Here is a 24,195-nt window from a genome sequence, read left to right on the forward strand (position 1 = left end):
AGTGGTGAAGCACTGGAATGGGTTACCTGGAGAGGTAGTGGAATCTCCATCCCTAGAGGTTTTTAAGTCTCAGCTTGACAAAGCCCTAATTGGTTTGATTTAGTTGGGATTGGTCCTATCTTGGGCAGAGGGCTGGACTTGATGACCTCCTGAGGTCTCTTCCAGCTCTGTGATTCTATGAAATTTGGCGGTAATTTGCATATCTTCTTCCGACTGCTTTTTTGAAAGAGTTTTTTTTTTTTTTTTAAAGCAAGCAGTTTAGATGCGGTTCTTTCGAGGGGGGAAAAAAACCCAACCCTTTTTTCGAAAGAAGTTGTAAATCTCATTTTTTGAGGAAGAAAGTTCTTTCAAAAAAATTTTTTTCAGAAGAACTGGGTCTAATCGGCTTGCTTTTAAAAAAAAGCTCTTTCAAAAAAGTTATCGGAAGAAGATATGCAAAGTACTGCCAAATTTGCATATCTTCTTTCAAAAGTGAAAGCAAAACTAGACTTACCCTTAAGGTCTAATCTGACTCTCATTGAAGTCAATGAGAGACTTCCCTCTGAGCTAAATTCTCCACATTGAATATCTATCTGCACTGGAACAAAAAACAGGACTATGTAGCACTTTAAAGACTAACAAGATGGTTTAATAGGTGATGAGCTTTCGTGGGCCAGACCCACTTCCTCAGATCAAATAGTGGAAGAAAATTGTCACAACCATATATACCAAAGGATACAATTAAAAAAAATGAACACATATGAAAAGGACAAATCACATTTCAGAACAGAAGGGGGATGCGGGAGCGAGAGGGGGAAGGAAAGTAAATGTCTGTGAGCTAATGATACTAGAGGTGAGGAAAGGTAAATGTCTGTGAGCTAATGGTATTAGAGGTGATAATTGGGGAAGCTATCTTTGTAATTGGTAAGATAGTTAGTGTCTTTGTTGAGACCGACACGTAGAGTGTTGAATTTTAGCATGAATGACAGTTCAGAGGATTCCCTTGCAAGTGCAGATTTAAAAAACTTCTGGAGTAGGATGCAGGTAATTAAGTCGTTGAGACAGTGTCCTTTCTGGTTGAAATGGCAAGAAACTGTTTTTTCTTTGTGATTGGACAAACCGCATCTACTCTAATCTTACTGACAGAGACCAGAAACTTCAGGATCTCTACCAAGCATTTATAAACCTCAACTACCCACCCGGAGAAATAAAAAAGCAAATTGAAAGAGCCAGACGAATACCTAGAAACCATCTACTACAAGACAGACCCAAGAAAACCAACAATAGAACACCACTTGCCATCACCTATAGCCCCCAACTTAAACCTGTCCAACACATTATCAATAAACTACAGCCTATACTGGAACAGGATACTAAACTCCAGGAAGCTCTGGGAGACAGACCCATAGTCTCCTATAGACAACCACCTAACCTCAAGATGATTCTTACCAACAACCACAGGACATACCACACTAATACCAACCCTGGTACCTTCCCTGGCAACAAACCCTGTTGCCAGCTTTGTCTACATATTCACTCTGCTGATACCATGATTGGACCTAACCAAGTGAGTTATAAGATCAAGAATACATATTCCTGCGCATCCAGAAATATAATTTATGCTAACATGTGCCGAAAGTGTCCGTCTGCTATGTACATTGGACAAACGTCTCAGACACTTCGCCAAAGGATCAATGCCCACAAAACAGATATTAGACAGGATCACAAAGAAAAAACAGTTTCTTGCCATTTCAACCAGAAAGGACACTGTCTCAACGACTTAATTACCTGCATCCTGCTCCAGAAGCCTTTTAAATCTGCACTTGAAAGGGAATCCTCTGAACTGTCATTCATGCTAAAATTCAACACTCTACGTGTTGGTCTCAACAAAGACACTAACTATCTTACCCATTACAAAGATAGTTTCCCCAAGTATCAACTCTAATACCATTAGCTCACAGACATTTACCTTCCCCCCCCCGCATCCCTCTTCTGTTCTGAAATATGATTTGTCCTTTTCATATGTGTTCACTTTTTTTTTTTAAATTGTATCCTTTGGTATATATGGTTGTGACAATTTTCTTCCACTATTTGATCTGAGGAAGTGGGTCTGGCCCATGAAAGCTCATCATCTAATAAACCATCTTGTTAGTCTTTAAAGTGCTACATAGTCCTGTCTTTTCCCTCATGATCTGGCTGGCTGGGGAAGGCTGGGGCTGATTTTTCTCTCTCTCTCTCCCACAGGAGCGAGGCCAGCCCCTCTCCTGGCCTTACTCCTGGGAGAATTGCAGTGGGGGGAATGAGCCTCAGCCCCAGCTGGCTTGACCATGGGAGAGGTCATACCGCTTGGGCAGCATACCGCTCCTGCCTTTCCCTGGCAGCCCAAAGCACACTTATTTGGGAGATCATGAGGGACCTTTGCACCCCGCTGCATATGGGCCTGCATAATATTCTGAAACCAGGAAACTGGTCAAGTCCTTCTTAATTTAGTTTTGTTGTTTGGGAAAGCTAATAGCAGTAGCACAGGCAATGCAGCTGTCTGTTTTCAATCTCAGGATGATAGTAGTGCATTAGTTCATGTTTAGTAGGTTATCCTCTTGATCACACACACTAAAAATAATATATTGTTAAAAGAAACCTAATTTTTACAGACATTAATGGATCAGTATTCTATTTGCCATTGGTGAATAGTGAGTGGAATTTTAAAACTGGCGATCATAATGTTAATTATAAACATAAACTCTAACATACTATGCTGCAAATGGGCCACCGAAATATAGAGGTTTATCTAGAAATATTTAAAAATTAATTAAAAATATTACTGTTTTTTTCATTGTAGTTTAAATTGATTGTGGAAAATCCAGATAAACCTGTTGCATCTGGTCTTCAAGTTACAGCTTCCGTGGAATACCATCCGGACAGTGAGAAAGACCTTCAAGATAGATTACTCCTTTTGGTAGAAAAAGATATAATTGAGATCCCTCTGATAGGGTATGTCATTTAAAGTATACAAACTGCTAATTATATTTTTTATTTTACTTTAAAGGGAAGTAGCTAATACATATAGCCATCTATAATGATGTAGTTAGCTTGTTACATGAATTTTGAAAACAAATGGTGAATTTCTTTGTAATGGATAAGTTTCTGATTTTTAAGTATGCAGAACAGGTAGTTTGTTCATTTTGGTGATGTCTTTTGATGTTGGCAAATGATTTAAATATGCGTACTTGGTTTTCATATTTAAGAACTTGGATTTATGTTCATATCCATGCTCTATATTTTTAACCTATGATGATTTTCATAAATGGCTTTGCCTGCCTGTTACTTTCCAGTGGTATAATTGGAATTGAATGGGATGACCTTTTTCTTTTTTGGATATAGTCATTATTGAGCCACTGATATGTATGCTTGTAATTATTGCTCACGTGTTTGTGACTGGATTAGAGTGAAGCATTTATAACAGGACCTCATTTTATAGGATAATCTATATCTAGTTAGAACCTATGCTTTCTAAAAAATAGTGCCCAAGGTAATAAACAACTGAAAACAATAGTTTTTATAAAATGATCACTTAAATAAAAAATGACCTAGACAGGTAGTAACAGAGTCTTCTCCAGAATAAGTGATATTTCAAACCAGTAGAAAAAAACCTGTTTTTCACAGTTCTATCAAGACGTGTGTAGGGTATTTGGATGCTTTGTCCAGGTTATACTTATCCCAGCACTTCTTCCTCTTTGCTTATCTGTCACTTCTACTTACGATTCTCTGATTTGCTTCTCTCCCACTTTTAATACTCATACAACATCAGTTGAAAAGTATTTAAGTGTGCTAGAAACTGATTAATGCTAGAATCAGACTTCCAAATTCAGTATAAATAATGTCATTTTTAGCAAGATGGTAGTCACCAACAATAGACACAGAAGTGGCAATTTTGGTTAGGAACTATATTTTCATTTGTTGTTATAAGTACTTTATGAGCAGTGTTCCTGAAATTTAAAACAGCGTATTAAAAATATGGCTACATTTTTTTTTCTGAACTTACTCATGCATTGTGGTTTTAACATGTGAAGTAGTTTAGTCACATTTTTGCTTGTGAATAGGACAAGCTTCAGTTAAAACATCCATATGCTAAATGAAGAAAAAAAATTGAGTATACAGTGCATTTCCCAGAATGGCCTCCAGATCTTACAGATCATTTTTCAGACTAAGTATGTAATTTTAGTTCCAGATCTTTACCAAGCCAAAAATTACTTTGCTGTTATAGACTAAGCTAAATTCTTGTTCTATCATCTGCCCCCAGACTAAGGAAGTTGCTTGTTCTGTAATCAAGAACTGTTCAATGTTGACCAAATGAAATGTGAATGCCAAAAATGCCATTCTCTGGCTAATGTTTCTTGACTGAATATAAAGCAAAAACATTTCAAAGCTATTATAATTTCTGGTTGTGTCCTGGTTTATTTTATTTTATTTTATTTTATTTTATTTGTCTGAACTTTGAGTTGCAAGTCAAATAAGTAGTGACTAAGAAATTCCATGACAGATACTGAAATTATTATTTCTGTTTGTCTCACATAAAATTAAGGTCTATTTGGATATCTTTTAAGTTTGTGTGAACCATTCATGATCTCCCCCACGTTCTTCTAAAGTAGGAAACAATAAATTGGTTGTCTATGAAACAAATTGGATTTGTCCCCCGGCTATTGTTTTTCTTTCTCCTCCTGCTGATGATTCTAGATTTCTTTTTGAAAGGCAATATTACTGATAACTTCTGAAAAGAAATCGAGGGGTTCATCTAAACAGCACCCTTCTGTCAGACTGAGCTATGCAATTTCCGTAGCTTATTCTGAGTCTAAATTGAAAGAGCTTATTTTGAAATTTGGCACTGTGTAGACAGCACCAAATTTCAAAATAAGGCGCTATTCCGACAAATCCCTTAACCCTCGTGGAATGAAGGTTACAGGGATGCTGGAATATCGCGTCCTCTATTTCGGGAAACAGCGGGTGCTTTTAAAGATGCAATGTTGATATTTTGGGATACTTCCAGTATCCCGAAATAGCAATGCAGTCATACTAAGTCTCATACATAAAAATTAGAGGATGTTTTTAAATTTCTTTCATTTTGAAATTGAAAAGTTGTCCATTTGTTGCAGAAAACAATGTACAGAATAATGCATACTACCTGTTCTTATGGTGTGTGTCCCTGCAAAAGAAAATAAACTTTGTGGCCTTAATTTTGAAAAAGTCTGTTTCTTCCCCAGATAATGTTGATTACATTGGTGTCTTGTCCTTGATTCCTCTTCTCCATCCCTCTCTCCCCTGCAATTGTTCCCTTCAGGACTGCCCTAGACTTTGTAAAATTATTGATTCAAATCTAGTCTGTAGTACATCATAAGGCAGAATGTGAGAAAATGATACAGTTAATTTTCATTGTCTGCTCAGCCGAGCTAAAATTGTAAATTTGAATGTGGCCTTGAGAAATAACATTCTGCAGGACTGCTCCTGATTGAAAATGAGATTTTTCATTTTCAGCATTTCAGACCATTAAAAGAAACATTCCAATGGAATCTCAGGCTTAGACTTTATATATTTTGGATAAGATCATGAAAAGGACCTGCCATTTTTTGGAGTACTTGATCTCTCAGAGTTAAATGGCTATTACCTGTCTTCAATATTGTATTTCCTTTGGTGATTGTTGAGTGAGAAACACCTTCCCTATTGGTTTATCCCTAATCTGCTTTATCTGAAGCAATTGTACAGATATATAAATTCCATTTTTACTACTTGTGGTGTAGTTTTGAAGAAGGTTGATAAACACTCCAAATCTAATCTAAGGCTTTTGGAGAAATGTTCCAATCTGAAACAACCTTAAAATTAATTTATGAAGAGAGTATTTAATATAATAAAATGGGGAAATATTTAGGCAGGTTCACATGGTCTCCCTAGAGCACTATGTCTCATTGCTGGCTAAATTTATTGAAACAGTTTTACCAAAGATTCAAATCTTCTGAAATATCACTCCTGGAAGTTTTTTTTAAATATAAATTTATTTCAGGGAAGCATTTAGTAAGGGAAACATAGAGATGACTAAATCTTAATATTTTTTCTTAACTTCAGATATAACTATTAATGGGAGAGTAAACTTGAAAAGGAATTGAATGCCTAGTATTATGCCAAAGAAACCTCTAATTCAGAGATTTCACTGGCCTTTTGATAAAGACCTTGCATTCCCTCCACCCCAAATACCAGTCCTGAAAATCTGACCTGATCTAAGCCAATCAGACTGGGTAATGTCTACCTCACATACTGCTATAGTTTTTTTGCAAGCCAAACAATGTGCTTGGTTACATCTGTACAGCAGCAGAATCTTCAGATAATACCCTCCATGACACATGTATAATATTGCCAGAGCTTGTAAGTGAGTGAAGTTTTTTTTGTTTTCACGAAAGATTTATATAAAAACATTTTCACACTTTGTTGACATTTTTTTTATTAAGTTGGTTTTTTAAAATACAAGCAAACCATTTTCATCTCCCCCTGCTAATTTTTTTTGATTAAACAATTTCTACCCCAATTTTTCTTCAAAAATAAAATGATCTTTTTTAGTTAAAACCTGAAAAATGTCTTGGAAATTGGACAATTCTTGCAGAAATGCTCAATTTGACAAAATGACATTTTCAACAAAATATTTTGACCAGTTCTCCCAATTGCCTCTAACTCAGGTTGCTCGGGTGGCATTGGAAACATAATCTATAGCCAGTGGAGTTACAGATTATACCTGTGTGGTCCAGGACTCTCTGGTCTGGCAAGACCATGCATGTTGGTGGACTAGCCCCAGAACAGAGGTTGCTGGTGGCTGGGAGCAGAGCTGATGGTGGGGACATTGGGGCAGCGTAACCCATGGGGCACCAGAGTCCTCAGTTAGCTGGCTAGGGAAGCCAGCGGGCCGATGGTGTCTGTGTGGCAGGGGAAAGGGGGCAGGCATAGAATCTGCAGCTGGTAGGGCTGGGAGGAGGGGTCCACAGAGCCCAGGGCTTCCAGGGACAAGAGCGCCAGCAACACAGAGCTCCTGGGGTGATGCAACTGGAGGGGGATAGGGCAGCTGTGCCAGGTAGCTGATGAGAGGAGCACAGCACATAACCCCCCTCCCCCGACCTTCCCTGATCTATCAAACTCCCTTGTCCAGGACCAGTCAGGTCCTGAGGTTGCTGGATGAGGGAGGTCCAACCTGTACTCATTTGAGCATACTCCAATAACCCACACATAGAGTTGCCAGATTCCATGTAGTTTTCCCCCTCAGCAGTATTATTAAAGTAACATGAATGTGAATCAAGGGCATGTGAAATGAGGTGCATGCTGACTGCACACAACATGAATTATAAGAGCAATGCACTTGCTCTGCATCTAATCAAAGCACTGGTATGATTTAATCAGCACATCCCACAAACTTTAGGTACGCAAGCATAGTTAGCAAAACTACCTTATCTCAGGAGACTCTTGGTTATGACAGTCTTGTGGCCCACTGAGATGGAGGGCCAATCATGCACCCCACTCACTAGCCCTAAAACAGTGATGGTACTTGAAAACTTATCATGTCCCCATTCAGTCTTCTCTTTTCCAGACTAAACAAATCCAGTTCTTTCAATTTTCCCTCATAGGTCATGTTTTCTAGACCTTCAGTAATTTTTGTTGTTCTTCTCAACCTTCTTAAATTCGTCCACATCTTTCCTGAAATGTGGAACTCAGAACTGATCACAGTGTTCCAGCTGAGGCTTAATCAGCACAGAGTATAGAGGAAGAATTACTTCTCATGTCTTACAATATTCCTGTTTATGCATCTGAGAATGATCACTTTTTTTTGTAGCAGTGTTACACTGTTGACTTGTATTTAGCATGAGAGCTCTTATGACCCTTACAAATCTTTCTGTAGTACTCTTCTCTAGTCAGTCATTTACCATTCTGTATGTGTGTTCCTTCCTTCCGAAGTAGAGCACTTTGCATTTGTCTTTATTAAATTTCACCCCGTTTACCTCTGACCATTTCTCTAGTTCGTCCAGATAATTTTGAATACTAATCCTATCTTTCAAAAAGCACTTGCAACTCCTCCCTGCATGGTATCATCTGCAAACTTAATAAGTGTACTTTCTATGCCATTATCCAATTCATTGATGAAGCTATTAAAGGGTGCTTCTGCACAGCAGGGCTTAACTTGAAATAAGCTATGCAAATTAAGCTACATCAATTGATTAGCTTATTTCAAAACAGCTTATTTTGAGTTTTGGTGCTGTCTACTGAGCACTTATTTCGAAATAGAGCACTCTTCCTCTGACTGTTCTTACTCCTCATAAAATGAGGGTTACAGGAGTTGGAGTAACAAGTACCTCAACTTGACAGTATTTCAACATTATTTCAGCTCTAGATGCGGACTATGTTATTTCGAAATAATGTTGCCGTGTAGACATAGCCAAAAAGAACTGGGTCCAGAACTGATCTCTGCAGAATCCCTTTATGTGGATGACTTGCTACAGACATGCAGGTCCAGGGAAGAAGTCATTTCTTATGTACACATCACACTGTACTTACACAATTGTTTAGGTCTCATTCTAAACACAGGAAGGTCAGTACTGGTCCCACACAGAACTATATCATTCGCAAGTTACTTTCTTTGGAGGTGGACATATAAATACTGTAACTGTTAATTAATTTTAAAATATCAGCATTTACAGAATCTGTTCATTTCAGAAAATTTTCTTTTATTCCTTATATAAGAATAATTATTGCTTATTATGATATGGTACCTTTGAACTCTCTCCCATCTGTTCCTTGGATCCACTTATTAGATTCCAATCTGGTCATGGACTGTCTTTTGGCTGTCTGCTGTGCTCATGTGAAGCCCCACTCACTTTGATTGGGGAAATTACAGAATCATAGAAAAGTAGGATGGAAGGGACTTCAAGAAGTCAAGTGTAGCCCCGTGCAGGACAAAATAAACCCACATCTTCCCTGAGAGATATCTGTCCAACAGAAACAAAAAACAGGACTATGTAGCACTTTAAAGACTAACAAGATGGTTTATTAGGTGATGAGCATTTGTGGGCCAGACCCACATTCTCAGATCAGAAAATAGGCATGACCATATATACCAAAGGGATACGATCAAAAAAAGTGAACACATATAAAAAAGGACAAATCACATTTCAGAACAGAGGGGGATGAGGGAGGGAGGTAAATACATTTGATTTGTCATTTTTATATGTATTCACTTTTTTTGATCGTATCCCTTTGGTATATATGGTCATGCCTATTTTCTTCCACAATTTGATCTGAGGAAGTGGGTCTGGCCCACGAAAACTCATCACTTAATAAACCATCTTGTTAGTCTTTAAAGTTCTACATAGTCCTGTTTTTAGTTTCAGCTAGACTAGACTAACACAGCTACGTCTCTATTACTGTCCAACAGGTTCTTAAAAAAACCCTCCTTTGGAAATCTATTCTGTGTTTAACTACTTATAGTTACCAAGTTTTTCCTAATATATAACCTTAATCTCCATTGTTCCAGATTAAGCCTATTACCTTTTCACCTACCTTCAGTGGATGTGGGAAAACACGTGTTTGCAGTCTTCTTTATAACAGCACTTCACATTTTTGGAGGATAACCACCAATTTGGAGTCTTTCCTAGCCGCCCCCCCTTTCTTTTCTCAAACAAAACATTTCCAGTTTTTTTATCCTTTCCTTATAGGTCAGGTTTTTGTTGCTCTCCTCTGGACTCTTTTTCCAATTTATCCACACCTTTCCCAAAGTGTGGCACACACAATTGGGCACAGTAATCCAACTGAGGTCTCGCCAGTGCCAAATAGAGCAGGACAGTTACCTCCCATGTCTTACAACATTCCTGTTAACATAGCCCAGAAAGACATTAGCTTTTTTTGCAGTTGCATCATATTGTTGATGCATATTCAATTTGATATCTGGTTTGCTTTTCACTTTTTAGTGAAGATGGATACCATCAGTTATTAGCTCTCCTTTAGAGAGGAACTGGGGTTTCCTTTGTTTTTCTTTTGTTCCTAATTTAAAAAAATTCTTCCTATTTTATGCCCCTTGCTAGGCGGTAACTCATTTTGTTCTTAGCTTTTCTGATTTTATTCCTACATGCTTGTGCTATTCTTCTATACTCATTCTTAGCAATTTATTCACATTTCTACTTTTTAATACAGTAAATTTCCAATAATCCGGCACCTTTAGGACACAGAGGATGCTGGATTATCAGATATGCCGGACTATCAGAAGGGGGGGCTATGAGGGGTCTGGAGTGGGGTGGGGGGATGCTACCCCAGACCGCCTCATAGCCCCCCCTTCCGATAGTCCGGATCTGCCCCAGGAGTCTCTGATTGAGCCGCTGCTGGTCAGTTTCAGCAGCGGCTGAATCGGGACGCCTGCAGCAGAGCAGCTGGAGTGCTACCGGGTTGGTCGGGTAGCGCCGACCCTTGGCGCCGCTAGACCAACCCGTCAGCACCCCAGCTGCTCTTGGAGATGCCTGGGGCAGGAAAGCTGGGGTGCTGCTGGGTTGGTCTTGCAGCGCCGCTCCTCGGCGCTACTGGACCAACCCGGCAGCACCCCAGCTTCTCTGCCCCAGGTGTCCCCAAGTCAGCCGCTGCTGAAACTGATCAGGGGCTGATTCCAGAAAGACAGAGGCAGAGCTGCTCTGCCCTGGGCTTCCTGGAGTCAGCCCTGGTCAGTTTCAGCAGCGGCTGAATCAGGACGCCTGGGGCAGAGCAGCTGGAAGGCTGCTGGGTTGGTCCCACAGTGCCGAGGAGCAGCGCTACTGGACCAACCCAGCAGCACCCCAGCTGCTCTGCCCCAGGTGTCCCCAAGTCAGCCGCTGCTGAAACTGACCAGTGGCTGACTCCAGGAAGTCCGAGATAGAGCTGCTCTGCCCTGGGCTTCCTGGAGTCAGCCGCTGGTCAGTTTCAACAGCAGCTGAATCCGGACGCCTGGGACAGAGCAGCTGGGGCGCTGCTGGGTTGGTCTGGTAGCGCCAAACCTCGGCACTGCGGGAATCAACCTGGCAGCACCCCAGCTGCTCTGTCCCAGGCGTACCCAAGTCAGCTGCTGCTGAAACTGACCAGCAGCTGATTCCAGGAAGCTGGAGCAGAGCAGCTCTGTCTCGGGCTTCCTGGAGTCAGCCGCTGGTCAATTTCAGCAGCGGCTGAATCGGGGACAGCTGGGTTGCTGCCGGGTTGGTCCCACAGCCCCGAGGGGCAGCGCTACGGGACCTACCCAGCAGCTCCCCGGCTGCTCTGCCCCGGCTTCTCCGATTCAGCCACTGGTCAGTTTTAGCAGCGGCTGAATCGGGGAAACTGGGGGCAGAGCAGCTCCAGTAGTCCGGCTGCCCGGAGCACTTCCGGGTTCCTGATGGTGCCGGACCATCAGGAGTGCCGGACCATCAGAGTTTTACTGTATATACGTTATTTTATGGCTCAATTAGAAGCTTTTTTGGTCTCTTACTATTTTTCTTATCCTTTTTTTTTCCACATTGGGATAGTTTGCTGTTGAATGCAGGAGTCTGCACATAATCTACTGAAGGTTTGGGATGCTTAAATTTGGGTCAGGTTAGTGTGGTGCCTAGTACAATGGAGACCTGAAAAAATAATTTTAACATGATTTCATCAGCTTTTTTTATTATTGAAACTACATGATGTATGTTCATAAATAAAGAAGATTGTTATGACTGAAAATTCCATAAATTTTGTTTCACTAAGATGTTCACATCTTGATAAATTTTAGTTTGGCCAGCTACTATTAAAATGTGGCTTATCTTTATCTTAAGTACTTTTATGCTGGAATTAACACAAATGAGTGAAATATTTTTAGATAATTTATATTAAGGTCTTGTGCCATAACACTGGAATTAAAATGTAATTTATAGCTTCATTTTATTTCAGCTCATTGACTGGAATTAAATTAAATTAAAGTTACAGTAATTAAAAAAAAAAAAAAAAACCCAGATGGACAGCTTAATAAGTAGGTCCTTTTTTTTATGTCTTCCATGTATTCACAATACTGCTGATGTGAGTTGTATAACTAATTGTGTTATTAATGGAATCAGGAGGAATACAGATTTTTTTTCATTGCATTGTTCAAATATATTCCTTTTAAAAATTACAAAATACTTGAAATTCTGGGAAAAATAATTAAAGTATCTTTTCTCTGTAGATTAATTCCATGTTGTTATCTGGAAATTGAACCGGAGATTAATTTTGGCACAGTGATTGCAAACAGTAAAGTAATTAGTAAAGAGATTAGTATTACTAACCATGGATCATCTCCAGGTAAATATCACTATGCAATAAATTACATAAAGATTTGATTTTTATTTTGAAAATGTATTTTTTGTGCAATTTAACACTTCAGTGACAAAGGAGTTTAAAATTTTATTCAGGAGAAAATAAATCTTTGATTTGAACAGGACTGTGAGTGTACAGTTGCTGGCTTTATAAAAGTCCCCTCAGATTCTTAAGCTCAGTAGTGAGGTGTTGTGGAACTGCTCAGAGGGGAGTTCATGTAAAACTTTTGGTAGCTGTAAGATTTCTGATTATCCAAAGATACATTTGTAGTAGTCCTCCTACTCTTGAGTTTAGACTGGGGCCTTGTCTATACTACACTGTTAGGTATGGAGTAAGGCAGCTCATGTCGATCTCATTTTGTCAGTGTACACACTAAAGCTTTGTCCCACCAAGTGCCCTAGTTCAGTGACCCTGTGACAGTGTAGTTCCCTACTACAGTGGCAATCTATGAAAATATATACTGTAGATCTTCTATTATACAATGTAGTTTGTTATATTCTGGAACAAAACTGCTTTGTAAGGGGCATATTCAGAGGTTACGGCTACACTGGTGCGTTCTCACACAAAAACTCTTTTGCCGAAGAGTTCTTCTGCAAAAACTCTTCCAGAAGAGAGCGTCTACACTGGAATGTGCTTTTGCGCAAGAGATGTGCTTTTGCACAAGAGCATCCATGCCAGTGTAGACGCTCTCTTGAGCAAGAAAGCTCTGATGGCCATTTTATCCATAGGGCTTTCTTGCACAAGAAATTCATGTTGCCTGTCCATACTGGTCTCTTGCGCAAGAACAGTTGCGCAAAAGGGCTTATTCCTGAGCAGGAGCATCAGAGTTCTGGTGCAAGAAGCCCTGATTTTATACATTAGAACATCAATTTACTTGCGCAAGAACACGTGGCTGGTGTAGACAGGCAGCAAGTTTTTGCGCAAGAGCAGCTGCTTTTGCGCAAGATTGCGCCAGTGTAGACACAGCCTAAGCGTCCACTGAAATTTGTAATTGGTTGTGTGTTTTTTGTTGAGATGTCTTTGCTGCATTTTATTCTTCTAAATTGGGAAAACTAATGGTGCTGTAAATTGTTTACTTTTAACTGTAATTTCCCAGAACATATATTATGTGATAGATCACACTTACTCACCTTTGTTCCCCCAGAGAGTTCTGTTCTAAAGAAAACATTTTACAAAACAGACATAATTATTATATATTTATATGTTTGTATTTATTTATTTTAAGTTAATACTATTGTTGGTTTTACATTTCGTTTAGATGAAGGAACTCCCAGTTCAGAGTAAATAGCCTTTCCTTTATATTTTGCACTATAACCTTGACAAATACTCTTTAGGGGAAAAATATTGATGTTACTATCTTTCTTTCCTGCTAGCATCATTACTGAGTAAAATGTTTAATGCTAGGAGCTGTTTTTACTAACCATTTTGGCTGCGTCTAGACTGCCATGATTTTGCACAAATACTTTTAACGGAAAAGTTTTTCCGTTAAAAGTATGTGCGCAAGAGAGCGTCTATACTGGCATGTGCCTTTGCGCAAAAGATTTGCTTTTGTGCAAAAGCATCTGTGGCAGTGTAGACGCTCTCTTGCGCGACAAAGCTCCAATGGCCATTTTAGCCATCGGGTTTTCTTGCCCAAGAAATTAACATTGCTGTCTACACTGGTATTCTTGCGCAAGTATTCTCCCCTGAGTGGGAGCGTCAGAGTATTTGCACAAGAAGCACTGATTTTGTACATTACAACGTCCGTGTTCTTGCGCAAATACTCGCGGCCAGTATAGACAGGTAGCGGTTGGTTTTGCGCAAAATCATGCCAGTCTAGGCGCAGCCTTTGAGTGTACACAGATTTCATATGTTTGTTTTTGTTTCATTTTTTGACTACTGTGAGCCTGGAACTTAATATATAATATGTGTATTATTTTTTAAATCAGCCATTACTAACAAATGCTCATGTATCTCCCAGAACAGAAGCACTTGTGTTAAAAGTGCTGATCCTTAATCAGTTTTGAGCATATACATAATTCACATGAAGTGAAGTTGAGGCTGGTGTAGAAGAACCATAGCTTTCTTCACCATTTTTATCTATCTATCTATCTATCTATCTATCTATCTATCTATCTATCTATCTATCTATCTATCTATCTATCTATCTATCTATCTATCTATCTATCTATCTATCTATCTATCTATATCTTTCTTCACCATTTAAGTTCTGTGGTGCTAGATGAGTTGCTGATGTAGGATTAGGAATGTGGAGGTGCCTTTGTATAAGCTGGTGCAAAAGTACAATATTGAGGGTAGGCAAGGAATGGATCACTAAATCCAGGATTATGTGAGAGCTAATACTGGCGCTAATACTCTCTGCAAATGAGGTTGAGTGGCAGTATCCAGACACTACAGTAATGTCAGTGGAGGTGAGGGTGTACCTTGGCTTCTGACTGAGAGGGTAGATTACATGTGTCCTGATTCCATGCTGGCAATGAACATAAAACGTGAGTAACCAAGCATTATTTTGTTCTGCATTTTGTTAAAAATCTCAGAATCATAGAATTGTAGAATTGGAAGGAATCTTGAGAGGTCATTTAGTTCAGTTCCCTGTACTCATGGCAGAACTAAGTATTATAGGCCATTTGGCATGGATTCTCTTGTCATAATGACAGGAATACATCCTTTTATCTACTCTATTGTTCAAATTGTTAATTTAAAAAAAAAGTATTCTACAGATGTGCTTAAGTTTTTCTCATTTGTGGTATATTACATTACATACATACACAGTTGTCAATTGCACAGAAGGAGACAATAGATTTCTCTTTGGTTAAGCTCTTAAATATTTGGCTACTACAGTTAAAGGGGCTATGTTTCAAATTTGCCTCGTGTACAAAGTGTTGCTAATAGCTGTTGTGTAATACAGTTAGTTTGGGTCATTTTGTGATTACCTTGTATATTGCAACTATAACGGTATGAGGGCATTGTATATTGGCATCTGAAATTTGAGGAAAGCCAAAAAACCCACAAGTCTTAAATGTTAGATGAAGATTTTTGCAACTTATAGTTACTATACAATTTAATTTTTATAAGTTATTTTATGTACTATTTATGAAATTTAGTTTATTCTAAGTGTTGACTGTTCACTAATTATCTATTTAAATGTTATATGTAACATATAATATTATATTAATCGTAGGTGCATTTAAAATAGACTATAACAGAAGTGTTCCTGTTAACATAGTACCTACCAGTGGAGTGGTGGAACCCAAAACATTACAGTTGGTTAAAGTGGATATCTGTACAGATATACCAAGAGTCATTAGGGAAGTGGCAAAGTAAGTGTCAGCATAAAGTTTTCTCATTTTGAATAATTTTTTAATGTCCTGTATTATTTCAAAAATCTCTTCAGGATAGCTATAGTTATCCAAATAATGAATAAGTGGAACCATAATGTGTCAAGAAGTTAGCTTCCCAGACATCATTTGCTGTTCCCCTAGTTGCCCAAGAGTTTGCTTCATTAAATAGTTTTGCTGATGATATTAGCGCCACAGAGCAAAACTGTAGGAATTGTGTGCCTGGCAACACTACAGAACTTTTAAAAACAACACTGACAGTCCATGGATGCATGGCTCTGTAGCCCAACGTTTTTTTGACCCCATCATACTCTTGCACCGTTGGTTCCTGTCTCTGCAAATTGATGCGATGTGTGGAACCTGGTCCTTTCTCTTTTAGTGGAATAATTATAGAGGATGTATTTTAAAAATAATCTTTGCAGATTTGAGAGACACTAAGGGTTCCATTAGTATTCCCACTTAAAGTGTGTTGAATCTCTGAGATCAGTAGAATCTTTCAAAAAATAAATATTTTTAAATGAAACTACAGTAGCTCTTCCTTTTGTATAGAGTTTTAAAAAAGATTTTTTTTTTTAAAGCTAGGACTTTGATTAGCACAAAGAAAGTTAGTTTAATAACGTTTTTTTTCTAATTTCAAGTTGTGGATCTCACCTTCCAGAGTGGACCTGGAGCAAATAGTGCCACATTTATTCAAACAAATGTTATTGTTAACAGGCATGCCATTTCTCCAGTTCTTTGAGCGGTTGTACATCATGTAAAGTCTTGTCTTCAAGAACTTGAAGGATAGGAACAATTAATGATCAGTTCTCTTAGTTCAGGAGTCCAAGAAAAGCACTTTTGAGGAGGCAGCTTTCTGGCCCAAATAAACTAGGTTGTCCTGTTCCTTGGCTTTGAACCAGGATCCTCAGACAAGACCAATCCTGTTAAAGGACATCACTAGCTATGATCCACCTAAGATGGTTCAGTTATTTAAGGATTTAAAATCTTCAGATCCAGCAAAATTGGAGGCTGAGTTTTTCTATTCTCAGCAAGTAGAATGTAAGGCTCCAGGGACATGGTTTTCACCCACCTCCGAACTGCGGGTACTGCTCAACCCCCAACCGCTGCAGTGCCCTGAGTGAGATTCTTCCACAATGATTCTGCTGAAACAATGGACTCAAAGAACACAACTTACAATGGAACTTAATCTCTTTGTTTATTTTTGTGCCAGTGTGATTAGTTTGTTTACTATGAGCCTTTGATTTAGTCAGTTATATCAGAGAATGTAAACTGAAGTTTCAATAAAATTCATGGCTTATTCTTGAATTAATTTTAGATATGTACCTCTCATTTTCTCTATTGCTCTTTCCAACAGAGTGGAGCTGCAGGGTCGTGGTATCACAAATGTAACGATAGAAGCTCATATAGTTGAACAGGTTCTTGAATTATTAGGTATACCTTATGGAAACACACTAGAATGTATTCATTTTGGATCTGTCTATTTTGGAACTTCAAATACTGAAAAAGTGATTTTGTACAATAAAAGCCCAGAGACCATGAAGTGGGTGGCAGTGCTAGAGGACGATGCTGTTGGAGGAGAGATGGTAAGGAAAAAATTGTAATATATAATTTCAGCGCAAAGATGTTTTTGATGACTGCTTTTTCTTCTCAGTTTTTTTTTGATGTCCCTTACCTTGCTCTTCTTTTGGTCAGTACAGTTGCTGAAAGATTTGTCCAATAGCAGGACTATCAAGTAACATTTTCATACCAACAAGAAATTGTCAACTTTAAAAAAAAAGAAAGTCAATTAATTTCATATCTCCCCACTAATTTCTGTGGCTTTTACAGTAGAAATTGAGAGAGAGATTATAGTGTTGTGTTTTCCTCCTACTTAAGCATTTTGTGCTTCTGTTTCTTGTTGCTGTGTGAAAAATCCACAAAAAAGGGGAAATTGACAGACTTATAAGTATATTTCACATTTTGGTGTTTTTACAGGGAACACAACTTCAGAAGAGTACTGATGCTATTTTACAAGAAGTGAACTTCATAAATAGAACCAAAGAGCTAGATGTTTCAACTTTAATCTCCTGTATTCCCAACCAAGGAACCTTGCTACCTTATCAGAAAATTCTGATTACGCTGTGCTTTAGTCCAAAGTTAGTATACTGTTCAACCTTAAGAAGCTGATACAATAAAAGATGTAATTAATATAAGTGCAGGCAAATCTATTTGCAGCTGTGTTACATATCTTAAATTTACCCTGATGTCTCAAATTATTTCCTCTCAATGTGCACAGATTAATGCTAGTTTACTGCTTATGGACAGTTTAAAATGAAATTATTAACCGTATTTCTTATATACAGAGTTGAAAATACATTAGTTAAAAGAACACATTTGTGTTTGATAAATAAAGATGTATACATTTTTCCCAGACTAAATTTACAAATTTCCTTTAGTTCATTCTTCAAAGTAATCACAGAACAACTAAGACAAGAAGGTTTGATTTACTGTTCAATTTTTAAAAAATGCTTCTAGCTGGCTAAAAATTTTGGTGACAGAGGCTTTCAATGTCCTCCCTCCATTTTTCATCCAGGTAATCTCTTGAATTAGAGTAGTTTCTCACCTTCAAGTTTGTAGTGCTTGCTGTATTCCCCATTGAAAATGCAGCACACTACAGCAACTGATGATTTGGTGTATGCATGCCAGCGTGTATGCATATGTTCTATAGTAACTTGTCATCCTGACACTATTGACAATACTAGAAAAAAAAAACCCTTCCTACCTGTGAAGTAGTTAATTATTTGCTCAGATTTACCTCCTCAACCAGAAAGTTGGATAACTTTTTTGTTTGTTTTTCTGGGCAACAAAAAGGGAATTATTCTGCAGAGGAACTGATTCCCTCTTCCCCTGATTGAATATGGAAAAATGGATGTGAGACTCCCACTGTTTCAAGTTTGGTAACTTCCTTTAAGTTGAATGTCACTAGAGTAATGTCAACTTGGTAATTTGAAAGAACAGAACCATCACTGCAGGCTGTGTGTAGTGCAGCTACAGGGCTTCTTTGCCTACATGTCATTATAGTTTATTTGTGAGACATTAAGCTGCAGACTGCTATATGTGAGTAGTTCCATCCTTTTTAGTACGGTGTTCAACTTTTGTCTGAATTGTAAAAGGAATATTGGAGAAATCAAATGAACTGATGATTAATTGATTAGTAATTGTATATATGGTATTTAAAGATTGTGAATTTTACAGGCAGTTTAAAAGAGATGTTGGACTTAATGAATTTCCACCTAGACAAGATTATGCACTGTTTTTGAGATTTGAGGCTTTAGGGAGTAAAGATGGCTTTCTGCGGGCTCTGAATAGTGACAACATACTCATCAAAGGTATGTTATCAGAAATATATAGTTTTCATATGGAAGATTTTGAAGTTTTAATTTTTCCACATCTTTAAATTAGTAATTTTAAAGGGGACTTATATGTTTGTTATGGAGAACTTCACATGTAAATTAAGAGAATTGGTGCTGAATGCCACAAATAGTGAGGAAAAGGGCAGAGCTGACTTTATGGTTTCTAATTAGTGGGGAGGAGAGGAAAGGGATGATACATGTAAAATCATTTATGTCACGAATGTACCTTTTGTTTGCAAGTATTTAGTATTTAATTGTAGCTTTGATTAATTTAAAAATAGGCTTGCAAATCACTAATGGTTATGGTTAGGTTAAAATGATTGTGCTTTTCCATATGGATATCAATTAATCCCAATTTTAATAAACCAAGAGGGTTTTAAATTATGTGTTAGCCTATATAAATAAACGTGCATTTTGCATTAAGTTTGTGGTAAATCATATTAACAATCTGAAACATGTATTAGAACAGAATTTTATTTTACACTTTTTTTGTGGATTGTAAGTGTCTAAAATTGTTTCATGTCTTTTTTTAATTCATTATTGTATTTTATGCGCGTTTCTGACTCTCTTGTGCAGAGACTTATCCTCATCATGTGGAGTTGGCTTTGACAGGCTCAGGGCTTCCTGTCATGTTAACTTTCAGTCCAGGACCAATTGTTAATTTTATGGACTGTTTCATGGGTGAACACACAGAGATTATATGCACACTCAGAAATGAATCAGAGTCACTTCCAATAATATTCAGCTTCCACAAGACAGCACATTTTAATATTTGTCCTGAAAAGGGGAAAGTTAAAGAAAAATGTACAAAGGTAATGTAAATGTTCATATTTCTCCCTGTAAATAGATACTTTGATTGGAATGATGAGGACACCATAATGTTCTATAGTGGATCATTGTAAGACTTTAAATTGTTTTGTTTGCACATTTTAAGTGGTGAATATTATAGCCACTTAAGGAGAAGTTCCAAATGTCCTTTTGCGTGAGCCAATATTGTCAATATAGAACCATCATTCTCCAAAAAGCAACAAATACTACAGGTTGTGCTTCCCTTAACTGGGAGTCCCTGGTCTGGCAGTATCAGAGGTCTGGTATGGACTACAGATATTCCTGGATCACAGAGCCCAGGAACAGGGAAATCTGGCAGTGGGGCAGGAACACTGTAAGGGACACAGGTGGCTCAGCCGGGAGCCCAGAATATATATATATATATATATATATGGGGGGGGGGGGGATGGAGGAAGACACACTGCAGCAGGGGCTGAATGGGAATGAAGAGAGATGGGGGAAGGCATGCAGTGCCATGTAGGGATGGGAGGTGGTTGAGTGGGGCCACAGAGAAAGACATAGGCAGATGGGCCTGGGGGTTCAGGGCCACATGGGCATGGGGAGAATGGGTTTCTGAGTGGGGGTGGAGGGACACATGTACCTAACTGAACTGGAAAGACTAGGGGGTCAGCCAGAGTCTGCATGGGGGAAGTCCGCTAACAATCTCTCCGCCAAAAAAAACCTTCTTCCATACTTTTCTCATTTATATCAACAACCTTCCAAGTTCACATCCAATCTCCTTTCCACTAATTTTTCCCTTTCCCTCCGCACCTCCGTTACCGTTGACTCCTACCAAGGTTTGCACTGTTTCTAGGTGGGTGTGGGAAATAAGGTTTTGCATTGTGCAGGTTGGACCTCCCTGGTCTGGCACCCTTGGGACCTGAGCTGTCCTGGACCAGGGAGTTTGTCGGACCAGGGGAGATCCGTGCTCCCCTGCTGGCTGCCCCACTCCCTGGCTCCTCTCCTGGGGTTCCCTGCCTTTCTGCTGGCCCGGCATGGCTCCCCATCCTGCTACCCACCCACTATCCCGGGGTTCCCAGATGGGGCCACATAGCTGCTGCTGGTCCTGCTGCCAGCAAGAGTTCCCCAGCTGGGGCCTCCTGACCTCCCTGCCCCACTACTAGGGCTGGCCCGCTGCTGCTGGGGATTCCAGCCTCTAGCCTTCACCAGCCCCTTTTCAGTCGGGGGCTCCCCAGCAGAGGCTGCCCAATAACCCCAGCCCTGCTGCCACCAGAGGTTTCCCAGGTTTCCTGGTCAGGGCATCCTGGCCATTGACAGTCCTGCTGCAGCTGGGGGTTCCCTGGCCACGTGGACCCTCTAATGTTGGGGGTTCCCCAGCAAGGCGGGAGTTCCCGGGCTGCTGATGCTTGGCATTCTCCAGCTGGAGCTGGGGCTCCCTGGACACTCCCTGGCCCTGTTGATGCTGGGAGTTCCCCAGATGCTGCCTGGCCCAGCTGGGGTGGCTCCTCAGCCTCTGCGTTACTCTGGGGCTTTTTGGTTCGGCAACATCCCTGGTCTAGCAAGACCAGGGATGTTGCCGTAATAGAGGGTCCTGGATTTGGGAGGTGGAACCTGTAGTCTAAGTGAATTATTACTCAGGTTCCTTAATACGCATATGAACACAGAACACTATTTGTCAAAAAACATTTTCTAAATCTTGTTTGTTTGTATTGTTAGACATATTTGCTGACTGGTATTTTCAAATAAATGATCAAAAATAATTGAAACTTGTGTTATTATATTGTGTTATTTTGATAGCTAAAATATGCGGAATTTGAAAATATTATGTGCACCATTTTAGTTTTTGGTGCAGAATTCCCCTAGGAGAATATATTCGTCTAGAGCAGTATTTCTCATTGTGGGCTGCAGACCCAGATTAAGAAATCTACAAGCAGGCTCACGTTGCTTTGCTCACATGAAGGGTCCATAGCCATGGAAACTCGTGGCTCCCATTAGCTCCAGTTTGCCGTTTCTAGCCAAGGAGAGCTGCGGGAAGTGGAGGCCAGGGCCACACTGCTTCCTATGGTTCCTCTTGGCTGGAAATGGTGAACCAGAGCTAATCGGAGCCGAGGGGCTCCATGGCTATGGACTCTTCAGGTAAACAAAGCAGCATGGGCCCATTAGAGGCTTTCCAAAGTGGGCTGCAGCCCACTATGAGGAACACTGATCTACAAACTTAAGGTTATTAAATATATGCCTAGTAGTTCTATATTTTTGAATTTGCTAAATTACATGTAATTTTTAGCATTTTTTATATTACATGTAATGTTTAGCAATTTTGAGCAAGTAGTACCTTTACAATACATTTGAATCTGTATGAGGTAACTAATTTATAATAAAAAAAAACTTTATTATATCTCTCTGGTTGCTTTATTTCTAGTAAAAATGTTTCATAGAAATGTTCATTTTTTTTCAGGATGTGATGTTTTCATTTGCTCCGCGTCAAGTAGGAACCTTTAAAGTGAAGCAAGTTGTAGACATTTTTGGTTCAGTGCCAGAGGAAGATAACTTAGAGTCTTTGAAGATCAAACCATTTCATCAAATACATTTAAGTTTTACTGGTGTATGCAAACCTAAACCCAAGAAAATTATGTTTAAAATCAACCCTGGTATGTTACTAAGCAAAAAATTCTGAATTTTCATTTTTAGAAATATACTTCTTAACAGTCTTAGTTATGAAGTCAGTTCATATTTTCGCCATTGTTAAAAAAAAATTCTTGAAAGCTAAAAATGTTAAAATATATCCGTGATAGTATTTTTCTAATTTTTACATGATTTATCTAATCAGGATTTAACGTTGTGGTTCTTTATATGATCCTGAGGATTTGAAATCTTATGCTTTACATTAAGAATTATTTTGCAGTACTTTTATATTTAATCATCTTGAAGAAGTCTGATAATTTGTAATGTACCTGTTAATACCCTCCACCTAAGACTTGAGAAAACATTTAGGAGCCTAACTCCCACTGAATTAGGTGCCTTAAAAATCTTTGAGAATCTGCACCACAGTACTTATTTTACCAGAATAAATACATGGAGATGGTTATTTACTAAAAGGAGCACCGTTAGATTGAAAGTTTTATGTTTATGTATAAAATATGCATATCTGTGGTGAACTGAACTTTGGATTATTGAAACTCAGATTGATTTAGAAATTAGTGTAGGCAAGGCCACAAGGTTGACCTCCAATTTCTGTTCAAAGTTTTGGGTTTTGTCTACCAAGTATTCCTCTACTTCACGTCTTTTTCTAGGGCTCGTCAAGACTACGCTGAAGTTTTGAAATAGGATATGCAAATTCCATGGGAATTTGCATATCTTCTTCCGATCTCACTTTTGAAAGTGGAGCTTTTGAAAATGAAAGTAGTCGGGACACGTTTTTTTTTGGCAACCCTCCCCCTTTTGAAAAGCCACGTAAACCTCATTTTTTGAGGAAGAGTGGCTTTTTGAAAAAGGGGGGGAGGTTTCCAAAAAAACATGTCCCAACTACTTTCACTTTCAAAAACTCCGCTTTTGAAAGTGAGATTGGAAGAAGATATGCAAATTCCTGCAGAATTTGCATATCCTCTTTCGAAACTTCAGCATAGTCTAGACATAGCCTTATTAGTGTTGCTGCTTGACTCTCTGTATAAATGGGTAAGGAGAGGAAGGGGACTGAGCGCTCAGTAGCTGCCTCCTGCCCAATTGAAGATATAGCTGACTGATGTAATAGAGAAAGGCAACCTCTCTTCTCCCCAAACCTCCCCGACATGGAGGGGAGGTGAAGACAGAGAATAGATTGATACACAATTAAGAGTTGTATCCCTGGGATAAAATGAAGTGCTGCCCTCAGGCATGCTGTACTTTCTGGACACATCAGAGTGGGAGTAACCTGCCCTCCCTTTCAGCCCACAAGAAAGTGCAGGATAATCTGGGGATGTGAAGAGGCCACAGGTCAGGGTAATCAATTATAATTTGCCAAGGTCCAGATTTCTTGGTCAAGGTATAATCAAGGTCTAGATTCTATAGAAAATACAAAATTAGTAACTAAGCATGATAATAAGTTATTAAAGAGATTTTGTAGTCTGTTCAAAATGGTTTGGTAATGGGCTATGTCTTGGTGGTTCCACAATGTCAGAGTAGGAAGACCTGGCCAACTGTAGCACTGGCCACAGTGGGAGTATGAAGCTGAAGTTAGGTAGATGGAAAGGCTGATGATTTAAAAGGGTCTGTTAGTTGGCCAGAGTAATTTTTTCTAGGCATTTTAGGCAGGAGTGGATTCATGGTTAGATAGGTAAACCCAGTGTGCTTGTGATTTGCGGGATTTGTTTTATTCTGTG

General features: G+C 39.0%; 1 protein-coding gene across 5 annotated transcripts in view; it reads left to right on the forward strand.

The window, feature by feature from the left end:
• Window positions 1-24,195, forward strand: part of CFAP47 (cilia and flagella associated protein 47) — a 665,273-nt gene that overhangs the window by 9,847 nt on the left and 631,231 nt on the right. For all 5 annotated transcript variants that reach the window (XR_012898421.1, XM_075913261.1, XM_075913262.1 and 2 more), the window contains exons 2-9: window positions 2,819-2,970; window positions 12,191-12,306; window positions 15,503-15,641; window positions 17,014-17,242; window positions 17,634-17,794; window positions 18,894-19,027; window positions 19,628-19,863; window positions 22,296-22,488. Coding sequence is in view for 4 of the 5 variants with exons in the window: in XM_075913261.1 (XP_075769376.1) it covers window positions 2,819-2,970; window positions 12,191-12,306; window positions 15,503-15,641; window positions 17,014-17,242; window positions 17,634-17,794; window positions 18,894-19,027; window positions 19,628-19,863; window positions 22,296-22,488 (1,360 nt within the window). In the remaining variant the exon portion in view is untranslated. The remainder of the gene's footprint in view (window positions 1-2,818; window positions 2,971-12,190; window positions 12,307-15,502; window positions 15,642-17,013; window positions 17,243-17,633; window positions 17,795-18,893; window positions 19,028-19,627; window positions 19,864-22,295; window positions 22,489-24,195) is intronic.

Source organism: Pelodiscus sinensis, chromosome 1, assembly GCF_049634645.1.
Source record: "Pelodiscus sinensis isolate JC-2024 chromosome 1, ASM4963464v1, whole genome shotgun sequence".
NCBI lineage: Eukaryota > Metazoa > Chordata > Testudines > Trionychidae > Pelodiscus > Pelodiscus sinensis.